General features: G+C 43.1%; 1 protein-coding gene across 3 annotated transcripts in view; it reads right to left on the reverse strand.

Moving 5' to 3' along the window:
- The window catches only part of PIR (pirin), a 99,456-nt gene that overhangs the window by 48,173 nt on the left and 24,218 nt on the right, over positions 1-27,065 (reverse strand). For 2 of the 3 annotated variants that reach the window (XM_070365767.1, XM_005903113.2), the window contains exons 4-5: positions 13,389-13,472; positions 10,699-10,905 (exon numbers count right to left, since the gene is read on the reverse strand). In XM_070365767.1, coding sequence (XP_070221868.1) covers positions 10,699-10,905; positions 13,389-13,472 — 291 coding nt within the window. The remainder of the gene's footprint in view (positions 1-10,698; positions 10,906-13,388; positions 13,473-27,065) is intronic. The other variant, XM_070365768.1, reaches the window with a different exon arrangement.

Below are 27,065 nucleotides of genomic sequence, written 5' to 3' on the forward strand. Positions count from 1 at the left end.
GAATGAAACACTGGGGAATGTGGTGGGAGCCTCCAGACCCTTCCCTGATGTCCCCAGGAGGCAACTGCCAGCTGCTCTTTGCCCTCCTTACTCATCCGTGGGGGTGGAGGGGAGGGGGAAGGATGGTACCCTCTTGATGAGGGTAACTTGAGGAAGTACACATGCTCAGCTCACACCCTTCTGGGCTTTTCCTTTTTTCTTTCCTCTCTCTCTCCTTCTGCCATGAGATAATAAGTCTGCCTCTGAAAAGGATGTCTATGATTGTCCAGCTCTGCCTAGACACATATAACAAGGTAGGGAAGTAGTAGGAAGCCCCCAAGGTCTCAGACACAGGTCACTTGCTCTTCTCCAGTAATAAAGATGGTATTGGGTTTCCCTGGTGGTTCAGTGGTAAAGAATCCGCCTGCAATGCAGGAGATCCAGGTTCAATCCCTGGGTCAGAAAGATTCCGTGGAGGAGGGCATGGCAACCCACTTCAGTATTTTTGCCTGGAGAATCCCATGGACAGTGGAGCCTGGCAGGCTACAGTCCATGGGGTCGCAAAAAACTGGACACGACTGAAGCGACTGAGCACACACACACGCACAAAGATGCTATTTGGACCTCCACCCAGCCGACTTCTCCGAGTCTACCTTGCAATTCATTCCGAGCTTGGGATGGGAAGGAGGTTGATCTTCTGGTCTTCTCCTGCACCTCAACTCCCTACATCTTACTTCTGCCCAATTCTAAGTCCTCTCTGCTGCTTTTGTCTGGTTGACGGACTCTTGTCAGTTAAAACCTATGAAAACATTTAATCACAGTCACCAGGAACTCTCACTCAAAACTTCTTTTGGACTAATCAGTAACATATGGCCTTAAATCACTACCTGATGCAGGGAAAATCCACCAGCCAAGTGCCCACAGTTACTCAGAGACACTCAAAGTCTCCAAGGCAGACAAAGATGTAGATGGGTACTGACTCCTGACAAGCTGAGCAGCCACAGCCAGGCATGTGAGGAAAACTGGCCAGAGGCAGGGGTCTGAAGGTGGTGGGAAAGAAGGGCCTTGTTCTGGGTTTCAAAATGGTTTCCTTCCAAATGAAGCATTTAAATTTTTCCAATTGCTATTCATAGTCGGACCAGGAAAGAAAATTTGGGGCCATCATGGTTTCCTTCCATAATGTTAAAAAATAATCATCTACATGGAAGCAAAGAGAGCAAGGGGGCTTCATGAGGGGCTTACAGTTTTATGAAAAAGAAGGAAATTAACATTATTTTATTCTTTATTGAACCTGGAGCTTACTCAATCCATGCTGTGTTTCAAATGGAACCCCTCCAGTCTCCACGTGGATGGCTCCTACAGACAGTGATGTGAATGTACTGTATCTTTGAAATTTTACACTGTTTTGGTTTTGATCATGCAGAGAGGGAGAGAAAAGGCAGAGCAGGCAGAAGAGCAATTATGCCAGGTGAAACATCTTTGATACATTCATAGTTAAAGACATTAGAGAATGACATTGACAAGTTAAAAAGAGAGAGAGAAATTACCACGTTACAAGAAAAGCTTCACATGATAAAAACGATTAACCATTTTCATGCGTAAAACAATGGGCATACGTTTTGAAGGCCTCCTCAAAGCATTGTTATTCCACTGGCCACTGACACGTGTGAACAGCATTACTTTCACTCCCACTATCTGACAGGTGTGAACAGCATTACTTTCACTCCCGCTATCTCCTTCGTACTATCTAGATTCTTTCCATCCTTCTTTGCCAGGCCAGTTGGCTCCGAGATTCAGGCCTGCTGTTTCTGTCCCTTCCAGACTGGGCCGAGTCTCCTGTCTGTTCTGCCTTCCCCTAAACCCGTCATGTGTACTAGCCTGGTGACCCAGCAGAGTATACTCATGCTAGCAGTGAATATGTCTGTCCTTCCCCTGTGCCCTTCCAGCTCCCTGATATCTTTCCTCTTTTCCCTCACATCTTCACAGGGTCTTACACAAAGATGGCCCTCAGTACCACACTGAACTATGGTGGCATAAATACCTTCCTGAAAAACGCTCCTAATCTCCCAATGACCAGTACAGGAGTCCTTCCAGGAATGGTGGGATCTGACCGTTTCCTTATCTTGTTTTATTAAGAGTATGTGCAATAGCCCATGGTCTGCAATGAATGATGAAGAGGATTCCCTCTGGCTTGAAGACCACACATGCTCCTCTTTTACAGAGTCATCCCCATCCATGATTTAGAGCCCATTAAAGCTGAACACTTTTAATTCTTATTTCTCTTGGAGTACCTATACCTGACCACAGAATTCTTGATGAAGCTTCAAGTAATCAGAATTCTACCTGACACCGAATTTACTCATCACATTTTAGTGTGACTTTGCTCAAACTGTTCAAAAGCCACATGATCCCAAGGATTTGTGCTTTGGTCAAAATAAAGTATGGTATTTGTAGCTCTCAATGGTGTAGCTTTATATATGCCAGTACCAGTTTTTAAAATACCAATATCCACTTCATTTAGATCCACAAGAACTCAGTTTTTAATGCAATAGGCAAGAACCTCTGAAGCTGTCCTGTTTTCCTTCACTGTGGTTAGAAATACTCTGTACTTTGTTCTGGGAAAAGACTTCTTATATCCCAAAAGGACAAGCCTTGACTGCCAGAGAAATGATTCTAATGACAGGGAAAGTGTCTACTCACCTTTACTGAAGGTGATACTTGCTTATTAGAGCTTTCATTATGCCCTTAGTCTAAATCCCTTACTAATTTGTAACCCTCATTAGTAATGGCCAACAATGTATGGATGGTTCAAGAAATAACTTTTGGTTTAAAAGTACACTTATTCATAATTCATTTATTGGCAGAAGAGAGCTTGTTGACACCACTGGAATGTTCTTGCTAAGTGACTAGGTTGGCAGGGACATCTTAAAGGAATAAGAACATCTGGCACCCTTCGTGCACACCAAGAATGGTATTTCTGGGGTGAATGGGCTGCCCTAGGCAAGAGCAGCCTTCCGTAGAGCTGATGTGAACAGATCCTGACCACTGTTTATTTGAACATTCCTAACTGCAAGTGAAATGCCAACTACAGCTGCCAACTCCGGACAAGTTCTCTGGTGTCTTCCTATTTACTGAACAAGACTAACAGACCTAACTGAGCCTGGTCTCAACACTCAATCAGAACCAAGATTGGCACTTGTCTGTGCAACAAGGCTGGTCATCTGCTTGGGCTACTGGGCCAGTGATGGGGCGGGTCCTACAGAATGAAGGGCTTTGTGAAATGTGAGATGAGACAGGGCTGCACACAGCACCCCACCCGACCTTACCCTCAAACTACGCTACTGAAAAACCCTGGGAGAGAGGGATGCAGGAATATATATACAACCAAGGTCAACCTCAGGTAAAATCCGGGTCTTGGGTTTGCATTTCCTTTCTTCCAATGTCTCACATAGTCTCCTCTTGCCCTGTTGCAACTACACCAGGATCTGGCTGCTTCTGGTTGCCTATCCAGCCTCCCATCAAGATTCCCCCCAAAACCAGTGCACCCCTAGCATCCAAGTCTTTTCTATAAGCCATTACAAGACAGGACCCCTGACCTCTCGCTTTTCTTTCTTTCCTTTTCTCTCTCCATCCACACAAGCAAAATTACTTCTCTGTCCTCCAGACTACCATGGAAGTTGTACACATTGCTGTTTTAGCATTTCTTGTATCACATGCGACTTCTGATGCTGGCCTGTTTCTCCCCCCAGCTAGACAGTGACCTTATTTGAGGACCCGCTGTATCTTATTCACATCGTAGCTCCAGGGCACTGTGTACTGTACAAACAGCAGGCGTCTGATGACTGAATGAACAGAACTCATAAAAAAATGGGACCTGTGAATTAAATGTAACAGTCAGTCCCAAAATCCCCTGAATGATGAAGACGTGATGGCTGCATAGACCTATGGCAGCTAAGGCGGCTTCACTAAAGTAGAGGGGACCTGGGTTGGACCTCGATGATGACTAGCGAGCAGATGGAAATGGTAAACTTCTCTCCAAATTTCTATGGGGCTTCACACTTGACAGTAACTTTTCCCTGAACTGCTCTGTTCCCCCCTTGTCCTGTGTCAAAGGGAGACCAGGAGGCTCTCTGCCTGGTGTGGTATTTCCTTTCCTCTCTCCCCACACTCACTCATTACTCTCCCCACACTCACTCATTAAAATATTTATTTAAAATCTGAAAATGAAAATTCAGCCTAAATTTATTTAGGTGCTTGTGAATTTGTTAGGAAGAACTTTTTAAAAAACCATTCCTCATAGCATCTAATTAAACATGGACCATACAAGAGAAAGCAATGGAAATAAAACCCAGAGGAAAAGGAAACTGTTGTCAGAAAGTAAGACAAAACCGCACCATTAAAAATCTTAAATGCCTACAATGATCAAATTATATTAGGTTTCCATAAATTGCCTCTTAGAGATAATGGCCATCCATTAAAAAAATATTTAGTATGTAATATAACATTGAATAACACAGTATTTTTATAAGCTCTTTTATATTTGTACCTATTTTTCTTATACTGAAAAATCCTAATTCCTAAAAATGTTAACAAACTTACTCATTTGTTTTGTTTCTTAATATGTACAGGACCATTTTAAAATTGTAATGCCAACATTAACAATACAAATACAAAATGAAGCTTAAAACTTTTTATGCTTTTGCCTTTAGAGTATACCCCACTCAAACTGTACACTCAGAAAACTGTGTTTAAAATCCCTTAAAATAAGTATTTTTCTCTGTGTGGTCTGAGATCTTTACACAAATTTTTAGGTTCTTCATTTGTTTCTGCTTGGTTTTAAGGTTTGGGGTTTTTTTTCCTTCTGGTTTAACTTGTTTTAAATATGTAAATATTTACATCTTTCAAAATTAAAAATAAAAAGACATACTGAGAAAAGTCTCAGATTCATCCTTAATCTCCCTCCAACCCAAAGGGAATTTTTTTTTAATGTCCAATTTTTAAGTCTATCACAGAGTGCTCTGCTGATGTAGAAATAAAAGCAATTAACAGAGAGGCCTTTGGAAGAGAGGAGTCCTTTCTGAGCAAGTGTTGTTTTCCCTGTTTGCAGCTGGACCCTGTTACCCAGATCCCTTTGTCAAAAACCCACCACCCCACTTGCAACCTCCCCTACTGGGAGATTAGCCAGTCTTCTTTGTCATGAACTTGCTGGAATACTTCAAAGAAAAAAAGAAGAATTCCTGTGCTACCTGCTTACAAGATTTATTGATTTTTAAATGCTGCCTTGAGAAGTTGTTGTTCTGGGCTTGGGAAAGAGAGGCCTCCCGTGGGAGGGGGTCAGCTTTCCCCTCATCACCAAGGGAACAGAAGGTAGCTCACAAAGGCTAGGGGGGAGGCGAGCTGAGAATCTGGTGCCAACTCTGAAGTCGGCAAGATCTATTTCACACTGCCAATCCAATTTTTAAAAATTCACATTTCCCCTGAAAGAGCTAAATGGAAACAATGTAAAAATGTTCTAAGTTTACTGCCCAGTGTTATCGCCCAAAACCCACTGACATTTGGACAAGCTATAAAATTATTTCCTCGAAAGGTACATAAACTAGATATTTTTTAATCAAATTAAGGTAAAGGGGAGACTGGTGAAATTCTAGATTGATGATAAAGTGTTGCAAATAACTTTGTGCCCTTGGAGTTTCCCAGATGAAAACAAAAGCTGGCAAGTAGTATGGTGGGCAGCGGTTTCTCTCTAGTTCTGGTCTAGGAAAAGGCATGTGTGGTCACCAGCGGACTGCCACAGCCTGGGGACACCCTCAGCTCTTCGAATCAGAGGTGACAATCACAGGCTTGGTTACAGATCACGTGCCAGCCCATAACATGGGCTAATTAGTGAGCAGGCTGTTTTTTGGCCCAAGGGACATGAGGTCTCCCAGTGCCGGCCAGGGCTAAACTGGGGCCCAGAAGTCAGAGAGCCCACAGGGATGCACTGAAACCCAGTAAGTACATCACAACTCCGTGTCAAGCCATGCCCTGAAACACAAAGGAGAGATGTTACTGCAAGCAATGAAACACCTGTCTGTGGACCCCCAAAGGGAACCATGAACCTCCAAACCTCTGCTCATTGATCATTATCACTGCTTGAATTTAAGAAACCTGCAGGAAACAATCTTTGTCTTGCAGAACAGCCCAAAATTCATATTTAAAGGGGAAAAAATCAATCTGGTTTTTACTTCCCTGCTTCCGAACTCCTTAAATAGTTTATTTCATTGGAAACTAGAATTTAGCTACTTTTATTGTTCTCTCAACTTTTTTAGTTAGCTTGAATTAAGCTTACTGCAGTCATTCTTAATCCCTACATTGTCGATCTTACTACTTTACCCTTGTTTCTCGCAATCCAGTGTTCATTTACATTTTAATTTCACTTCTGCACCCGGCAAGTATTTACTGATTGCCTTGTATGTATCAGGCACTGTTTCAGGTGCTGGGGGCACAGTGGTAAACAAAATTTGAGCAAATTACATGAGATGTTTGGCAAATTCTTTTGAAAAGTGAATTTTTAAAAGGTCTGGTTATCCAATACATGAATATACAGTCTGCTCATCAGAAGGAAGCTGCTTCTTGTTATGTCTGTAGGCCACGTGAATGCTACACAAAGCTTCTGCAAAGAAGTAAAAGCAGCAACCACTTCTAGAGGCCTTACTCTACACCAGGGATTGGTTTAAGTTTTTTACCCGTATTAACCAAGTTAATCCTCCCAAGGACCCTCTGAGTCATTATAACAATCTCCATTTTACAGATAAGAAAACAGAGGCGCAGCAAGCTTACATGACTTCACTAAAGGCAGTCAGTGGTGGAATTGGCCTTGAACTCAGTAGCCTGGCTCCAGATCGCCTTTTTCTGACCCTGGTGGGGCTGAGGCCTCCTTAACATTTGCTTCTGACACAACAGAATTTTAAACAGCAGGAGGCAAGAAGAGGCATTTGTTGGGGAAAGAATCACGTTCCAGAGAGAACTGGCAATAAATATTCCTGATTGGCTGCCTGATACAGATGGAATGGAGTTTGGAGAATTTCATACTCTCATGAAATGAACATGTGATTTTTGACCTTCCAGAAGCGACAGAAACTATTCAAAGTATCCCATTTTTATCTTTTCCCCCTTTCAGCCTTCACTTTAGATGATGCTCTCCTGGCAGAATCTTCCTCCAAATTGGCCATGGCTTCTCAAGAGCTGAGGAAATGCTCAGACACATATAACTGGGAAAACAGGGACACATCTACCTTTGGGATTAGGACAAGGTCAGTTGTACTGCTTGCAAAAGCTTCCAGCATTCTGCAACAGACTCCCTCATGGCTTCTGTGGCTGTGGGAACTGAAGTCCAGAAAGGTTAAAAGATTTGCCAAAAGCCACAGAGCTGGACCATAATATCTTCTATAGGCACCTAACCAAACTGTCCCTTTTGATAAGTAAACTCCTGTGTCTTGGATCTCAGGGGGTGTCACACATGTTACAAACCATGGTCCCCAGACCACAGCATCAGCATCACCTGGGAGCCAGTTAGAAATGGAGATTCTCAGGCATCACCCAGCTCTGCTAAATCAGAATCTGCATTTTAACAAGAGCCCTGAGAAACCCAGGTGAATATTAAAACTGGAGAAGCACTGAAATGGTCACTAATTCCATTTTCTAGATATTTAAGTTGTTGGGAAGGGAACTGTTGGTGACTCTTGGTTGGTTATAAGCATATCAGTCTCCTGAAAGGTATGTTCTCAGCCTCATCTCATGATCTAACTTCAAATTATCTTCCTGATGCAAAACAACCTTCAGTTTGTTTTTATGGTAGATCTAGGCTTTTAAAGATCCAATCATTCCTTTGTAAGCAGATACTAAGGCTTCAAGTGTGCAAAACGACATTTCTTATGAGACCCAGAATGAAATGGTCAAGAGCCTTCCGTGTGTACATGGATTCATGCTAGTGTCTTTTCCTCAGAGCAGGTTAAAGACTTTTCCCAAATCCCAGCAAGTCCTTTTAGCATAGACCACACACAGAAACCTCAGCCAAGCTTCTGCCCAAGTTAACACAAAGTAATCAAAATAATAATAAAACAGCTACCATTTACGTGGTGCTTACAACACGTCTGATGCCATTTTGACACTTTGAGTATTAAAACTCACTTTTAAACTTTTCAGTATGAAACTTTTGAGTATTAAAAAATCACTTAATCCTCACAGCAACCATGTGTTACAGGTGAGAACAATGGAGCACACAGAAGTTCAGCAGTTTGCCATAAGCCACACAGCTGGTTCATGGTGGGGATTCTAATCCAGGTCGTCTATGTCTCCAGAGTCCACGCCACTAACCATAGCACCACACTGCCTCTCAGAGTCCAGATGAATGCTGCCCAGGCTTTCAAGACTCCTTTATTCAAATGTTCTCATAATAAAGATTGATCACTTATTTAGGAGAATGTAATTCACTTCAGAGATTTTTCTTGACAAAGGGAAAAAGAGAGGCCAGCAGCTACCAAGACATTATTTCACTAAGTTAAAACATTACTTCTGGTCTCTAATTCTTGGTTGGGATTGCAAGACCAGGCGGTCTGCTGCTTGGAAGTGCTTTAAAATGTCCTTCTGCCTATAACTGGAACCAGCTCTGACATTAAAACTGCATTATATTTTCTGTAAATGAGAAGCAGTTGTAAACACTAAGGATTCATGATGTTTCTAGCTTTGATTATCTATTAAATCAGTTGTCTAACTTCTCTTTTCAGCTTCAGATAGCTCCACTTTTTTGGTAAGAGAAACCTTAAAGACAATTCCAATACACGTGACTGGGCAAAGCCTTGTGCTTTGGTTGAAACAGAGAGAGGGAAATCCTTTGACCTTTACCATCGGCCTCAGGATCCCCAGAAGGCCCATCCCTGGAGTCCTGAAAACACAGAATGAAAACTTTGGGAAATGGAGTGAAGGGCATCTCCTCTGCACCAATTCGGCTCTCTTAGACCCTCCATGTGCTCTGCCTTGTACCTGTAAAGATCTCTCTGTAGAGCTGAAGAGAAGGAAACCCTGGATGCACAGCTGAGAAGGGTGCTGCCCAAATGCTTGGCAACGTACAAATGGGTCACAGAAACACAATGAAGGGCAACTTTTTCAACTGCAAAGTGAAGCCAGAGGCCTGCCAGGGCACAGGCAGCAGTCAGTTATCAATGCTTCATAGGGAGTGAAATTTGATATGCTTTTCCTCAATCACTTCTATTTGCACTGGAAACATGGTAAGGACGCAGGACAGGAAAGAACTGCGGTTGCAGCGCAGGAAATATAAAAACCAGTAAGTCCTCACCAATAATCACGACCAACTTGCTAACCACGAGGTGCATCCCACTGCCCAGCCGCCATCCCTGTGGGTGCATATAAACAAAATTTATTTAAATTAGCATTTAAAATAGCTTTAAGGGCTGGTTGCACAAAGAATTGCAAAGTGGGTCCCCATATGTTGATGCCAACTGAACAGGTTAACAGACAACTGAAAATAGACAACAGGTAGCAAGCGGGGAACTGGAGGTCTCAGCCTCTCCCAGATCCCCCTTTCCATCCTTTTTAACCATTTCTGTGCCACCCACCCCAAACCAATGGCCGTAAGTAATAACTTGGGGAAAGGGAGCACGAAAGCCCGGCTCCCTTGCCCAGGGTGGGGCAGACTGATCCTCCCGAGTCCGAGTCCTCTTTGGGACTCTGCCTGAGCTGACACCCTTGCTCGGCTACCTTCCCTTTCCTGTCCGGGTTCCTGTTTCTGTTCCCCAAGGGACACTCCCTTTAAAACCACTGCCGGAGGAGTGCTCACCTCTGGGTCTGCCTCTGTGGAACCTCACCTAAGAGACCACACGACCTAGCTCAGTACCTAGGAACCCAGGCTCCCGGGAAGCCGGTATGCGACTAACGCAGTCCTGACCATACCCTTTCTGTACCAACATCTGTCCATGAAATTTAGCTGAAATTGATCTCATTTGATTAAAAGGTGGGACCCAGAAGCGAAATATAAAGTCTCAGTTAAGAAGAATGTATAAGACATAAAGGGCTTTGCAGGAGGAGAAGGGGATGACAGAGAATGAGATGAGTTGGATGGCATCACCAACTCAATGGACATAAGTTTGAGCAAACTCCGGGAGATAGTGAGGGACAGGGAAGCCTGGTGTGCTGTGGTCCGTGGGGTCACAAAGAGCTGGACACAACTGAGGGACTGAACAACAACAATAAGACATAAATGGATTAAATAAATGTTCAAGTCAATTTAAAAAAACCCTTTCTATGATGTAGCAATATATGTCCTTACTAAGTTGAGCACAAATAATTTAAATATATCTTCAGGGAGTAGAGTCAGTTTTGGATTTAGTTTCTGAAACGCACTGTTCTAATCTAAGACTATACTATAAATGAAAGGAAACAGACCCAATCTGCACACATGTTAAGATGAATCTTGAAAACTGCTTTTTTACTGAATTTTTTACATGAGCTTGCTTTCCTATAATTTTCCTAACTCTAAGGGTTAGCACATGGCAAAAAACTTCCAGGTTCCCTTAGAATGCACTTACTCTGACACCTCTGAAGCAAGTCCATTCCATGAGACGGGAACTGTGAAAAACTCAGTGAGAGTTGCAGACCCAGAGTGGTCCAGTGTCGTGTCGCCACGCACCTCAGCTTTCACAAACACCCCATGGCGTGGCTTACCTTGATTCCCAGGGCTTCTCCAGAAATAACAGCAACGGTCACGCCATCTTGACTGGGTTTAGGGATTTCGTCACTTTTCAGTTCCTGGTACCGAGGCTTCACCATCTTCTGTGAGCTCCTCAAATTAACCCAGAGTTGTAGGCCGTGGACTGGCTCCTCTGAGCAAGGCATCTCGGCGTGCATGATGCCCTGGCCCGCGGTCATCCACTGCAAATACCAGAGCGACAAGAAGGAAGTGTGACCTGGCCTGTAGTGAGCCGGCAGGTGGGACGATTACACCCCAGTAACTAAGCCAGGCACCTTACAAGTGCTGCTTTCCAAGTCCCCAGGCACCATGAGGAATAACAAAACGACAGTGACAACTGCTGGGGCCCTTTCTGGTTTTCCAAACGCATCCCATGCCTCGGAGTGTGAAATCAAAGCATCAGCTCGGGCATTCACAGAGGCGGAAGAACCCCCTCTTTGGCATCTCTGAGTCTCAGGTTGCCCTCTGAGATGGGAAGTTGCAGGCAGAGGGTAAACTGGGGAGGGCTCTCAGGAGATGCATCTTAATCAGTGAGAAAAGAGGAAGGGGCACGAAGAGAAGCCAATCACCAATGCAGCTACAGTGGAAGCCTCAGCTGATCCAGCAGGGAGCTCTGGAATTGGATGAAACTTTAGAACTGTCCCAGGTGGAGGCTCTTCTATCCCCACATCAACAAACCCTCAAGTGTGGGCCATGCAGCAGGAGGGAGCACCACCTTGGGAGAGGCCCTTCCCTGGGCAGAGGGCCATGCCCAGGGCAGGATGGAGGACGGGCGCATGGTACATGTGGAGGCCCACAGACTCCACCACACCCCAGACAGCTGACTTGAGTCAGTTGGCTCGACTCTGTTAACGGAGTCATCACTACCTGGAGAAATTTACTGCCTCCACTGCTGTGCAGATCTTGCATGCATTCATTTCCTTCTTAGTTAGTAGGAGCATATGAGGGGCCAGCCCCAGATGCCAAGCTCAGGATCTGGAGATGAAGAGCTAGAAAACAACAGGTAGGTCTCCTGTCTGTCTCAGCTTGGCTTCTCCCGCAGAAGATCCTGAGACAGGTCTCCAGTGCAGGGACTTCATCTAGAAAGTGTTGCAGAAAGAAAGGAAGAGCAAGCCAGACAAGGGAGAAACCCAAAAAGGGGGTTAATGAGCAGGTTGCATCTGTGGGCACCTGAGGCTCAATCCTGCTGGGATCCATGCCAAGGTACGTTAGAACTCCTGCATGGGGGGTGGAAGAACCCACTTCTGGGGTCACAGCCAGTCAGAGCTACACTTTATGTTCTGCTCTGGTGAGATGTTACTGTTGACTTTTGGGCCATGACTCTTTGCTCTTTTGCTTTTCTGACTTTCAATCTCAGTTCAGTTCAGTTCAGTCGCTCAGTCATGTCTGACTCTTTGTGACCCCATGGACTGCAGCACGCCAGGCTCCTCTGTCCATCACCAAGTCCCAGAGCCTACTCAAACTCCTGTCCATCGCATCAGTGATGCCATCCAACTATCTCATCCTCTGTCGTCCCCTTCTCCTCCTGCCTTTAATCTTTCCCAGCATCAGGGTCTTTTCCAATGAGTCAGTTCTTCGCATCAGGGGGCCAAAGTATTGGAGTTTCAGCTTCAGCATCAGTCCTTCCAGTGAATATTCAGGACTGATTTCCTTTAGGATGGACTGGTTGGATCTCCTTGCAGTCCAAGGGACTGTCAAAGAGTCTTCTCCAACACCATATTTCAAAAGCCTCAATTCTTTGGTGCTCAGCTTTCTTTATACTCCAACTCTCACATCTAATTCCCTGATAGCTCAGTTGGTAAAGAATCCTCCTGCAATGCAGGAAACCCCAGTTCGATTCCTGGGTTGAGAAGATCTGCTTGAGAAGGGAAAGAGCTATCCACTCCAGTATTCTGGCCTGGAGAACTCCAAGCACTGTATAGTCAATGGGGTCACAAAGAGTCGGACAGGACTGAACGACTTTCACTTTCAATCTCGTGTTCACTGAAATGCCACAATTCAAATATTTTCAGCTGTCATCCCACAAAATATGTAAATAATCCCAGAAAGTACCCGATATAGAGTCCAGGCTTATAAAAACTGGCAAAAATGACCCAAACATTCCCTGGGAATTTTACCTGTAACATGTGTCCGACAGGACTTGTATGGTGGCAGGGCTTGGGTCATATTCTTAAGTGACAATACCTACACTGAAAATGAACTGGAAGATAGAAAACTGTCTCAAAGACAGCAGAGAAATCTAGAAAGATGAGGACAGAAACTGGAGCAGTGAATGTGGCAACTGGGACATTGTGAGTGACCAGGACCTGGACAGCTTCAGGAAAGGTTTGGGGGCAGTGCTGAGAGGCCAACCTTGACTTCAATGAGTGGAGGATAGGGTGGAAGAGAAGGCAGCTGAGACCGTGACTCATGATTACTCTTTTGAGAAACATAAGAAAGACTTAGGTAAGAGCTAAAAAATGACTGTGGGGGGTTTAGGGAAGCATGAGAGAAGAACACAAGAGCCCTGCACAAGTTTTCAGGTGGAGTGCAAGGAGCCATAGGAAGGGAGAAGTCCAGGACATAACAGACAGAGCAGGGACGTGAGAAGGTACCAGATGTGGGTGGGGTCATCAGTAACAGCCAAAGACTATGAACCATCGGCCATTCCTCGTCTTGGCCATACCTGCAGGTCTCCTGGGTTCAACTGACCAGCGTGTCCGCAGAAGTCTTCATGGGCCATGCTGCCCCCTTCCAGGAGGTAAGATACCTTTGGCGGGGTGGAACAGAAGAAAAAGTAGGTGTTGGAGAGCTGTGAAGAGTTGTTCACTTTTTCCATTAAAAATGTGTTTAGGAAAACTTGCCAGGTGAGCTGAGTGGATGGACCTCAGTTGACAGGGCCCTGCTAGGCCAGGCAACATCTTTGAGAGAATTTCAATTGGGAGCCCCTTCCTCCAGGCAGAAGCAGCCGTGAGCAAGCAGAGCCCCTGGCTGAGTGAGAGGGGCTCCAGCGCTCAGAGTGAAGAGAGGAAGCTCCCACTGAGACAGCAGGAACCCTGTTACCAAGACCATGCTGACAGAGGTGTGTGGGAGGACAGATATCAGACCTCCACACCTTCCTCTACAAGGTGACTGGAGAAATCCAGAGGACCAGGCACGCACACCCACAAAATTGTTCAATACATGCTGGCAAGATATGTCAAATGATTTCACAGAAATGCAAGTTGACTTTCCAGAGGCGTGTCTGTATTAAATCTAAAAGCACTGTCCATGCTGAAATTCTGAATTGTCCGTCAGGGGAGCCACTAGCCACAAGTGGCTAAGTTTAAAGTAATTAAAATTAAACAAAATGTAAGATTCAGGTCCTCAACTGTACTAGTCACAATTTGAGTCATACAACAGCCCTACTAGTGGCCACCATAGTAGGACAGTGCAGATGATAAGGCATTTCCATCTTTATAGAAAGTTTCACTTGATAACACTGATCTTGATAAATAAACCTGGATATCGGCATCCATCTATGGTAGGCATTTTGTGTGGAGAGCAAAACCTTCCTGGGAGCCTCTGCAATCATGGTATCTCTGGGCAAAATGAGATGGCACCAATTTTAAACTGCACAAGAAAATCAAGTCCGTCTTAGTTCATGATTTCACTAAAAGGAAAAAATCAAGCATCTCTAAAATTCGTATTTAAAAAACTACTGTGATTATCCTAACTAACAAAGATGAAAAAGGCACCAAATACTTAGAAAGGATTTTACACTACCCCAAGGACATGGTAACATTTGAAATATACAATTTAATACTAAAAGCTTAAAACATCATGTGTATGTTGAGGTTGGGGCCCTCTCTGTACAACTCTATTTAGATTCAACTTTCCATTTTGCTTATTTTGTATACACTTATGAAATTCACCTGTAATGCCAACAAGAAATACCAATGAGCCTCAACAGTTCTTAAAGGTATCTGTCAAACCATGTTTATCTGCAAACCACGTGTGGCTCCTGCTTCTGGCTTATGGATGAAACTCTGATCATTTGTATTACTGGACAAAGTTTTCATATTATAGCTATGCATGGCATCTGATCCCATCACTTCATGGGAAACAGATGGGGAAACAGTGTCAGACTTTATTTTTTGGGGCTCCAAAATCACTGCAGATGGTGACTGCAGCCATGAAATTAAAAGACGCTTACTCCTTGGAAGAAAAGTTATGACCAACCTAGATAGCATATTGAAAAGCAGAGATATTACTTTGCCAACAAAGGTCCGTCTAGTCAAGGCTATGGTTTTTCCAGTGGTCATGTATGGATGTGAGAGTTGGACTGTGAAGAAAGCTGAGTGCCGAAGAATTGATGCTTTTGAACTGTGGTGTTGGAGAAGACTCTTGAGAGTCCCTTGGACTGCAAGGAGAACCAACCAGTCCATTCTGAAGGAGATCAGCCCTGGGATTTCTTTGGAGGGAATGATGCTAAAGCTGAAACTCCAGTACTTTAGCCACCTCATGCGAAAAGTTGACTCATTGGAAAAGACTCTGATGCTGGGAGGGATTGGGGGCAGGAGGAAAAGGAGACATCAGAGGATGAGATGGCTGGATGGCATCACCGACTCGATGGATGTGAGTTTGAGTGAACTCCGGGAGATGGTGATGGACAGGGAGGCCTGGCGTGCTGCGGTTCATGGGGTCGCAAAGAGTCGGACACAACTGAGCAACTGAACTGAACTAAACTGAACACTTGTTTTAAAGTTCAATGTGTTTATCCTTTTAATGTTGGAAGTTTTATTTCAAAATTCTCTTTAACCATTATTTAAACAAACGAAACCAAAAATGTCATCTGCAATTAAAATCCCAACATCTCTTGTAATTATGTAACCCAGATCTAATTTTTGCTCAAAGACCCAGTCCACAAAATACAGCAATTTGAACCAGTACTTAAAAACAGATAATACTTTTTACCAACAAATTACAACTCTCTAAAACTACAAAAAGAAACAGAGTAAAAATACTACATTTTAAGAAGAAAAACAAAAAAAAATATACCCAAGAGGTAAGAGAAGAAAAATATTTATAAAGGTCTCAGCATATACATCAGACACCACTATTTTACACAAAAATTATTTCCTCTTCCATACAAGAACCCATTATACATATCTAGGCCAGGTTTTTTTTTTTTGTAGTCTATGTTTTTGCTTTATCCTAAGGCATAAAAAGTAGACCTAATCTTCAACAGTACATAAACTGAGAACTTCTAGATGTTCCAGCTGGATTTAGAAAAGGCAGAGGAATCAAGAGATCAAATAGCCAACATCCATTGGATCATAAAAAAAAAAGCAAGAGAATTCTTTTTGTTTCTGCTTCATTGACTATGCTAAAACTTTTGACTGTGTGGATCACAACAAACTGTGGGAAATTCTTCAAGAGATAGGAATACCAGACCACCTGACCTGCCTCCTGAGAAATCTGTATGCACATCAAGAAGCAACAGTCAGAACCAGACATGGAACAATGGATTGGTTTCAAACTGGGAAAGGAGTATGTCAAGGCTGTATATTGTCACCCTGCTATTTAACTTATACACAGAGTACATCATGTGAAATGTTGGGCTAGATGAAGCACAAGCTGGAATTAAGATTGCCAGGAGAAATATCAATAACCTCAGATATGCAGATGATACCACCCTTATGGCAGAAAGTAAAGAGGAACTAAAGAGCCTCATGATGAAAGTGAAAGAGGAGAGTGAAAAAGTTGGCTTAAAACTCAACATTCAAAAAAATGAAGATCATGGCATCTGGTCCCATCACTTCATGGCAAATAGATGGGGAAACAATGGAAACAGTGAGAGACTTGTATTTTCTTGGGCTCCAAAATTACTGCAGATGGTGACTGCAGCCATGAAATTAAAAGACACTTCCTTGAAAGAAAAGCTATGACAAACTTAGAGGGTGTATTAAAAAGCAGAGATATCACTTTACCAACAAAGATCCGTAGAGTCAAAGCTGTGGTTTTTCCAGTAGTCATGTATGGATGTGAGAGTTGGGCCATAAAGAAGGCTGAGTGCTGAAGAATTGATGCTTTTGAACTGTGGTGTTGGAGAAGACTCTTGAGAGTCCCTTGGACTGCAAGGAGATTCAACCAGTCAATCCTAAAGGAAATCAGTCCTGAGTAATCATTGGAAGGATTTACTGTGAGGAGCACAGGAAGGATTTAGCTCACATTTGGGTGCCAGACAAAGTTTCTCAGAGGAAGTGAAGCCTAAGGAGGGATGGGAGTAAGCCAGACAAAAAAGATGACAGTGAAGATGGGCCAGGAGTGTGTTCCAGCATACGTGAAGAACAAGAAGTAAAGAAGATCATCTCTCGTTCAAGGAACAGGAATGGCAAGAGATAAGCCTAGAGAGACAAGAAGGGGGCCACAAAATAAAACCAAGTACAGCACTTAACGAATGTTTAGTTCAGCCACGATCTTGGCCTCCTTTATCATGCAATCCCTGCTCCATAAGCAAGGCAGGGCCTTCCACAAAGTGTTAGGGAAAACCTCCACTGCCCTTTGTGATGTATCTCCCTCCCCACGGAGGGTACTCCATTAATATTCAATTCAGTTCAGTTACTCAGTCGCTCAATGGTGTCCGACTCTTTGTGACCCCATGGACTTGCTGCTGCTGCTGCTGCTGCTAAGTCGCTTCAGTCGTGTCCGACTCTGTGCGACCCCATGGACAGCAACCCACCAGGCTCCCCTGTCCCTGGGATTCTCCAGGCAAGAACACTGGAGTGGGTTGCCATTTCCCTCTCCAATGCATGAAAGAGAAAAGTGATAGTGAAGTCGCTCAGTCGTGTCCAACTCCTAGCTACCCCATGGACTGCAGCCTTCCAGGCTCCTCAATCCATGGGATTTTCCAGGCAAGAGTACTGGAGTGGGGTGCCATTGCCTTCTCCACCCATGGACTTAACACTCCTTAATTCTTGCTGCAGCTCGCCCACCCCTCCAAGGTTGGAAGGGAACAGCTTGATCTGATTGGTCAACTTAAAAGAAACTGCTCTCCTATACTGAACCCTGCCTCTCCCCTTCCTCTTTGGGAATCAGCCTGCCCACAGAAGGCCAGGGTCCTCTTTCGCTCTTCACCTCTATGAGAAGGACCAGCTCCAGCACATCCAGTGAGATCGGAACAGAGTTTGCCTCAGTTTCACGTGTGGTATTTGGAAGCTTCCCTGGTGGCTCAGACAGTAAAGCATCTGTCTACAATGCAGGAGACCTGGGTTCGATCCCTGGGTTGGGAAGATCCCCTGGAGAAGGAAATAGCAATCCACTCCAGGACTACTGCCTGGAAAATCCCATTGACAGAGGAGCCTGGTACAGGCCATGGGGTCGCAAAGAGTCGGACACGACTGAGCGACTTCACTTCACTTCACTTCACTTCACTCGGAAGCCCAGCTGCCTGCAGACATAAGCCTCATTTGACAGGATCATCTTTATTGGAAATAAAGGTCTATTTTTTTCTGCTATCTATCTTTCTTACTCTTTCATCTGAAATCGTTCAGAATCCAGGCTGGGAAAACAGGCCATTATTTATTCTGTCTCTTCAAACTCCCAATTTAAGGGCAATTTAAGGGCAATTTAAGACCTGCTACTGTCATGCTGTTGAAATCTTACACTGCAGCCTTATAATAAACCCAGCTCTTCTGGAGTAAATTTTATTGAGTGCTGGATCTTGAAAACAAGTATTTGTAGAGCACTTACAACAGTGAAAATCAAGCTGGGTGACATGAGGACTCTTCACGTGTCATCCTGCAGAACAATGTCATTGGGTATATACTGTGTACAGGACTGCCTTGGCAGTGACCTTTATCTCAGCAGGCGACAGGGAGATGGCTACAGAAACTAGAGGATCTAGACTGTGGTGGTTAATTTTATGTTGTCAACTTGACTGGGCTAAGGGATGCTCAGATAGTAGGTAAAACATTATGTCCGGGAGCGTCTGTGAAGGTGCTTCTGGATGAGATTAGCATTTGACTCAGCAGACTGAAGACACATGTTCCACCATCACCAGTGTGGGTGGGTACATCCAATGCTTTGAGGGCTCGAACAGAACAAAAGGTGGAGGGAGGGTGAGTTCATGCTCTCTCTCATTCAGCTGAGATGCCTATCTTCTCCTGCCCTCAGACATCAAAACTCCAGGTTCTCAGTCTTTGAATTCTGGGACTTACATCAGCAGTCAGTCCCTTGGACCAGGGCCAGCTTGTAGATGGCAGACTGTGAGATTTGCCCACCTTCCTTAATCATGTGAGCCAATTCCTATAATAAATTGCCTCTTACATGGTCTTTGTGTATCCAATTGGTTCTATTTCTCGGGAGAACTCTGATTAGATTTTAAGTCTAAAACCCCTGCTTGGGAACTTGCGATCATAATGGCAACAATGCAACACTGACGCAGGAATAAAGGAGACTCATCTGTAGGAGAAATCAACATATAATCACAGCAATTTCAAATCAGGGGGCCAAGGGATGCATTTTCCAATAAATCGTATTGTTGGAACAAGAGACTGACTATATGAAATGTCAACTAAAAAAATATTCACAAGCTACAAGTTGAGAGTTATGTTTTATTTGGCAGACATTTTTAGGACTTCCAGCCTGGGAAGCAGCATCTCAAGGAACCCTAAGAGAACTGCTCTGAGGCAGCAAAGGGGGAGCTAGTTATAGGAGCTGTGCAACAAAGCGCAGGTAGTAGGAACAAAAGATAACCATCAATCAAAGAAAACTAGATATCTCAACTTAAGGAATTTAGTGTTTTTTTGTGTATGGGAAGATGCAAGAGTCTAAGTTCACTGAAATCATTCCTTTGATATGCACCTCAGCTATTCGGGGCCAGTATCCTATGTTTTCGTATCCTGAGTTTCCTCAGGGCTCACCATAGGGAGTGGCTGCAGTCTGACGGCTGCTGGTGGTGGTAGTGGTTTAGTCACTAAGTCGTGTCTGACTCTTGGAATCTCATGGACTGTAGCCCATCAGACTCCTCTGTCCATGGGATTTCCCAAGCAAGAATACTGGAGTGGGTTGTCATTTCCTTCTCCAGGTGATCTTCCTGATCTAGGGATCCAACATGCATCTCCTGCATTGGCAGGTGGGTTCTTTACCACTGAGCCACATGGGAAGCCCCCTGATGGCTGCTAGATGGCATATATTCTTTACTTCTTGAGTTTCCTCAGGGTTCACCAGCTCACCAGCAGAGATAGCCACAATCCTGATGACTGTGACATCCTTTGTTTATGGATACGGCAGGCAGTATTTTATTTCTCAGCAAAAAGAGAGTAAGCCCCCACTATATACAGAAAGGGACTCTCTGATAGCTCAGTTGGTAAAGAATCTACCTGCAATGCAGGAGACCCCAGTTTGATTCCTGGGTTGGGAAGATCTGCTGGAGAAGGGGTAGGCTACCCACTCCAGTATTCTTGGGCTTCCCTTGTGGCTCAGCTGGTAAAGAATCCACCTGCAATGTGGGAGACCTTGGTTTGATCCCTGGGTTGGGAAGATCCCTTGGAGAAGGGAATGGCTACCCACTCCAGTACAGAAATGTGTTCCAAATGGATTAAGAATTTAAAAACTATACTTCAAAGATTTTAACCTAAGGAGACAACAAGAATACGAAATGTCTGCACATATCTATCTTGAAATGTTTATTATGGTAGCAAAAAAACAGCAACAATCTGGATGACGGGTTAACAGGGTTCTTGTTGTTGTTCAGTCACTAAGTCATGTCTGATTCTTTGCCACTCCATGGACTGCAGCATGCCAGACTTCCCTGTCCTTCACCATCTCCCAGAGTTTGCTCAAATTCATGTCCAATTGAGTCTGTGATGCCATCCAACCATCTCATCCTCTGTCACCCCCTTCTCCTCCTGCCTTCAATCTTTCCCAGCATTCAGGGTCTTTTCCAATGAGTTGGCTCTTTGCATAAGGAGGCCAAAACGTTGAAGCTTCAGCTTCAGCATCAGTCCTTCCAATGAATATTCAGGGTTGGTTTCCTTTAGGATTGACTGGTTTGATCTCTCTGTTGTCCAAGGGACTCTCAAGAGTCTTCTCCAGCACCACAACTTGAAAGTATCAATTCTTTGGTGCTCAGCCTTCTTTATTGGCAACTCTCACATACATACATGACTATTGGAAAACCACAGCTTTGACTATATGAACCTTTGTCAGAAAGTAATGTCTCTGCTTTTTAATATGCTGTCTAGGTTTGTCAGTTTTTCTTCCAAGAAGCAAGCGTCTTTTAATTTCATGGCTGCAGTCACTGTCAGCAGTGATTTTGGAGCCCAAGAAAAGAAAATCTGTCACTGTTTCCACTTTTTCCCTATCTATTTGTCATGAAGTGATAGGACCAGATACCGTGATCTTAGTTTTTTTAATGTTGAGTTTTAAGCCAGCCTTTTCACTCTCCTCTTTCACTCTCATCAAGAGGCTTCGCTTTCTGTCATTAGAGTGGTATCATCGGCATATATGAGGTGGTTAATATTCCTCTCGGATAAATGATGGTACAGCCATACAAGAGAATATTATTATGCAAACTGTTAAAAAGTAATACAGATCTTTATTCACTGTCACAGACAAATGAAATATTATTTAATCAGAAAAGCAGGCTACAGAACAGCAATTGTAGTTAAAGGGATCAAATGCAAAGATGCATTGAAATGGGTTTATTTAAATAAAACTATACCCAGTCATGCTGTGTATGCCTGTAAGTGCCCAGATGTACATGCACCAAAATGCGATTAAAGGTCATCTCCAAAGGGTGGAACTGCAGGTATATTTTATTATCTACTTTCTTTTCTGATAGTCTGAGTTCTCTGCAATGAGTACTTTTTTTACAATGGAAACTATTTTTACTTGGAGGAAATAAAAGGTGCTGCCACTAATCAGTGAATGGCAGTAATGATATGCTTTATTCTACATAGATGCTGTTGAATACTGGTTCCCTGTGTAGATGACCTGGGGCTGGACAGGAAGGCATGAGACACAAAGCAAAACACTAAGAATCAGAAGAATAACTCCCTATTAGCTGTGAGGACAACACAGGTAGCTCTGACTTTAGTATGTTACTAGGTGGAAAAGATCTGGAATTATTATAGAGGGTACTCGTATCAAAATAAGACTTAGACACTTAGGACTCCATACAAGCTTAAAAATTTCAGAGGACAAATAAAAAGCTTCCAAATTTCAAACAACCAGCCCAACTACATGGTGTGGTGTCTAGAATTGCTTTCCTTTTCCTGATATGCATGCATTTTTAATTAAAATAACTGCATAATAAAGGCAATTTTCATTCCACTTGTACTGAAGCTCCCCTTTGGATTCTCAAAGGAGTCTCTTCAAATCATGTTCTTTCCGTCCTGCAAGATTTTTTAATTATCCAAATCTAGGGGCTTTGAAGTTGTTAAGCATCTAAAAATATGTCAGGCAACTTTCAAAAGTAAATTGTGGGAAGCATGACTCATTTAAAGATGAAAATTTACATGGATATCTAAAGAGTTTTTTTTGTTTGTTTTCCAAATTTTATTTTAGAGAGCAATTCCAACACTGTTTCTAAAACAATGAAAAAACCATTATCTCCCCATTTTCTTTACTTTTGTGGTGTGAGTGTGAAAGTCAGTCATGTTTGACTCTTTGTGACCCCAGAGACTATACAGTCCATGGAATTCTCCAGGTCAAAATACTGGAGTGGGTAGCCTTTCTCTTCTCCAGGGGATCTTCCCAACCCAGGGATCAAACTGAGGTCTCCCGCATTGCAGGCGGATTCTTTACCAATTGAGCCACTACGGAAATGTTCTCTGGTAATACCAAAGTAAACAGCATTTCACCTATCCTAAATACCATAAAATTAGAGAAGTCTAGGCAATGACACTTTACTGAGTCCATAATGCCTACCTTTCACTACTTAAAGGAAAAAACACACTTTTAGCCTTTGGGGAAAGAAAAATCAGAAACCGAGAAAACTTTACTATTTTTTATTTATTTACTTTTGCTAAGTGCTGTAATTGCTACACTAGATGATAAAATAACGTCCATGGCGGATTTTAAAAAAAGCTCAGGCAGTACTTTGAGAATTGACACAATCCAGATGATTTTTTAGGACATTACATAATCGTGAACACCTGGAGAATTGCCGTGGGTGGTTGACGGAATTGGGAGTGTTATGTTTAAACTCAAGAATTGTGAATGTCTAATTAAGAAAGAAATCTGTAATTTGAAACAGGTGTTTTCTTAAAGGACTTGAGGTGCATCCTGGTCCTGCTGCGTCCTTTCCTCCTTCTGATCCTAAACTTTCTATGGGTTTTTACTAAATATTTATGCTTCCTTGTCAGTTCTTACTTGTTTGTGTTTGTATTTGCAAACAGAAAGACAAAAAACCCACAACAGTAAGGAAAGAAAAGTGTCACCTGCAGTATGAAGCTTAGAGAAGGTGTACCTCAAGGAGTTATAAATTAATTCTGAAGAATTACAGCACCAAATAGTTTTCTGTGTCTTTGTGGATGGTATTTAGGAAGGAGAGTATCATGACTTCATTCACTGCTACAGATACAAAATGTATTCTTTAAAAGAAAAAGTTTATATTCTAGATTAAACTCTGTTTTAATTTCCATTTGCCCTAAAATGGTGCTTTTATATTCCCTACTGGTAGCTGAGTAGGAAAAAGAGAAAAACAAAACAAAAACATGGGTTAAGGTCATGGCTGAAGAGAGAGGCCAGCAAGGAACATCTTGCGTAACTGGGGCGGCTAACTGATTTTCAAGGACAGAAATAGAATGTTTGAATCCATACAATTCAGGACCTGAGTTATTTTACAAAAATGTTTTAATTTCTTGAGCAATCACTGGGAAACCTGGAAATCGCACGCCACCCCTTAGTTGGCTCATCCAGTCCCAACCTCACAAAAATACCTTCTCAAGTGCCAAAAGGTCATTGCACAAAAGAGGAACAGATGAGCGACACTCTTTAGGTATTCAGCCAAGTGGCAAACCCAAACGTTTAAAAGCTCTGCTGGGTCCTGCCTTGAAATTCCCTGTTACAAGCCCAGAGGCGCCAGTGCTTCTGGGATCCTGCCAACACTGCCCCCTGCTGGCACGGCCCTGCCTCAAGAACCGCTCAGGTACTGAGACCCTGGGTGGAGTCTGGGCTTTGTTAGTTATTCACCAGGTGTGAGATGTGGGGTGAAATCCTTAACTTCTCCGAGGCTCGGTTTCTTCGTTTAAAACAGAGACCTAGGCCATGAGCTCACCAAGTGTGGTGAGGACTAACCCAGGTGATGTGTGCAAAACACACAAGTGTTCAGTAAGTTCTAGAATCAACACGTTTGCCACATTTCCTCAAGCCAAGATCCCGTTCACTGAGTCCTCTCTTGACCTCAGGAATGTATTTCCCTCAATATTCTCATGGTTTGTGTCCTCACTTCGTTCAGGCCTCCATTTAAATGTCACTCCCTAAGAGAGGCCACCCCCCAACCAGCCAATCTAACTGGTCAATCTAGTCTCAATCCTTCTATTCTGATCATTTCTTCTTCCTAGCTTTTCCATGAAGGGCACTATATAATTAACATATAATAATTTGGTTATTCATTCATTGTCTGTCTTCCCTAAGAAAATAATACTTCCTGAAGGTTAGAACATATAGCTGACACTGAAGATTTGTGGAAGGAAGGAGGGGCAGCATCTTGAATTTGTATTTTGGCATTCACAAAGCATATGATCCTGCAAATATATTACCTACATGTTACTGATGAAAAAACTGTGTCTTAATGTGATTAAGGTTACACAATTAACAGTAGCAGAGCAAGGATTTAACATTTTCTGTCTCTGAGAATAAAACCATTTCTCTCTCCCACGGTGTGCCACAAATGCTGGCGTCATCTCGGCACTAACGGAGGTGTTGAAAGCATCGTGCCTGCCTTGGAGGAGAGCTGACGGGAGCTGCAAGGGCAGCCAGTGCTCCCACAACTGACTTGAGAGCAATCTTCCTTTTCTATTTTCTGTTGCTCCCATCTGTAAGTCTCCCAAATCCACTAATTTTTCTTTCACTCTGAATAAAATTTCAGACATGCACGTCGAGGTTCTATGATGATCACATTCCCAAATCTACTCAGGTTGAACTGCAAACTCTTTGAGAATCTTCCAGCTGCTTCGAGGAGCCCAGATTCAGAAACACCTTTCCTCTTCAAACCCCACTCAACCCTCTGGGGGAATCTCTTCAGACAAAGTACCCTAGGCTCCCCACGCCATCATCTTGCCAACCTCTTAATTGATGTCACCTCCGCTCTGTAAAACTGTAGTCAAGGCATTCACATCCACTGTGTCATCTCCCATGTTATACTGAAAGGGGCTCACGGGAACGGTGTGCCAGCTTCTAGGATGACCCCAGTTTCCCACATATAAAAGCATGGTGCCTGCACCCAGCCGGTAAAGTGGGTCATTCAAAGCATTGTTGCTCAACAGTGCCCTCTGCTGGTCTTTGTGATGTGTGCTGTTTTTCTAAAATCAGTTCTCACCAAACCAGAGATGTGTGGTGAAAAGATCCACTGGTAACTAAGACTGTCTTCTAGCCTGAGCACATTATCTCTGCTCAAAGATCACATGTCCACATAGCAGGCTGCCCTCTAGTCATTAAGATAGGGGCTGTGTTGTGGGGTAGAAGGGAGTTTTTCTGCCCAGCAGCCTCTAGTTAAAAGTTGTTAAGGCCGACGCAGAAGAAAGAAGGACCTGGAAACACTCCTCCACACACGTGGTCCTAGGCAGGCCTGGGTGCACAAGGCTCTTACAGAGACAGATTTAAAGGAATCCTGTCAATTTCCCTCTTGTTTTAATATTTTGTTAAAATTTCATTATAATATTTAATTAATCCTTAAAAAACTGGAAATAGAACTGCCTTATGATCCAGCAATCCACTGCTGGGCATACACACTGAGGAAACCAGAAGGGAAAGAGACACGTGTACCCCAATGTTCATCGCAGCACTGTTTATAATAGCCAGGACATGGAAGCAACCTAGATGTCCATCAGCAGATGAATGGATAAGAAAGCTGTGGTACATATACACAATGGAGTATTACTCAGCCATTAAAAAGAATACATTTGAATCAGTTCTAATGAGATGGATGAAACTGGAACCTATTAAACAGAGTGAAGTAAGCCAGAAAGAAAAACACCAATACAGTATAATAACGCATATATATGGAATTTAGAAAGATGGTAACAATAACCCTGTGTACGAGACAGCAAAAGAGACACTGATGTATAGAACAGTCTTATGGACTCTGTGGGAGAGGGAGAGGGTGGGGAGATTTGGGAGAATGGCATTGAAACATGTATAATATCATGTATGAAACGAGTCGCCAGTCCAGGTTCGATGCACAATACTGGATGCTTGGGGCTGGTGCACTGGGACGACCCAGAGGGAGGGTATGGGGAGGGAGGAGGGAGGAGGGTTCAGGATGGGAAACACAGGTATACCTGTGGTGGATTCATTTCGATATTTGGCAAAACTAATACAATATTGTAAAGTTTAAAAATAAAATAAAATTTAAAAAAAATCTTTAATTAAGCAGCTGACACTTTTTGATGGGTGATTTCTTATTATTCCGGATTCAATTCATTGTAAGGATTTAATTTCTGAAACTCCCTGTGAATGTGTTCATTGCACTTGATGCTACTGAGACACAGTTCTCACGATTTTGGCCTTCAAGAAGCAATAAAACACTTTATAATAAGGGGGTCTGATAGAGGGACTTTGTCTTTTTTTTGTCTTTTTAAATTTTTAATTTTGAAATATTTTAAAATCTTTTTATTTCATTGCAGCCTGCCGAAGAGAAAATGTCATCACAAACTCATTAATGGGAAGTTAGAAAGCACCCAGAAGGAACGCAATGATTATCCCTTCCCTACTTTCAGGGAACAACTGGCAGTTCCAGCAGGGGAAACACTACCAAAATAGGCAGCTTAGAGGAACAAATGCTAAACAGAAGTACAATTAGCCCCACTGGAAAGAGAGAATAAAGATCAATTTTGATGATGAAGAATCTAGAGGAACAGGGGAGTAATTCATGGAGGCAGCCCCCACCCCCAGCTAGTCCTTAAAAGACTGAAATATCGGTCACGTTGATGTTTGGTAGAAACCAACACTATACTGTAAAGCGATTATCCTTCAATTAAAAATAAATAAAATTTTTTAAAAGTCTGAAATATTGGTGAAAAGCTGGTGTGGCTGGGACAAAACAGTGTACAGGATGAGGAAAAGAATCTTTAGGTTGTAGTAAAAGGTCACAAACAAATAAAGCACCATTTTGTTAACTATCACATTACTCCTAGATCATGAACACCTCCCT

This window comes from Bos mutus, chromosome X (genome assembly GCF_027580195.1).
Source record: "Bos mutus isolate GX-2022 chromosome X, NWIPB_WYAK_1.1, whole genome shotgun sequence".
NCBI classification, from domain to species: domain Eukaryota; kingdom Metazoa; phylum Chordata; class Mammalia; order Artiodactyla; family Bovidae; genus Bos; species Bos mutus.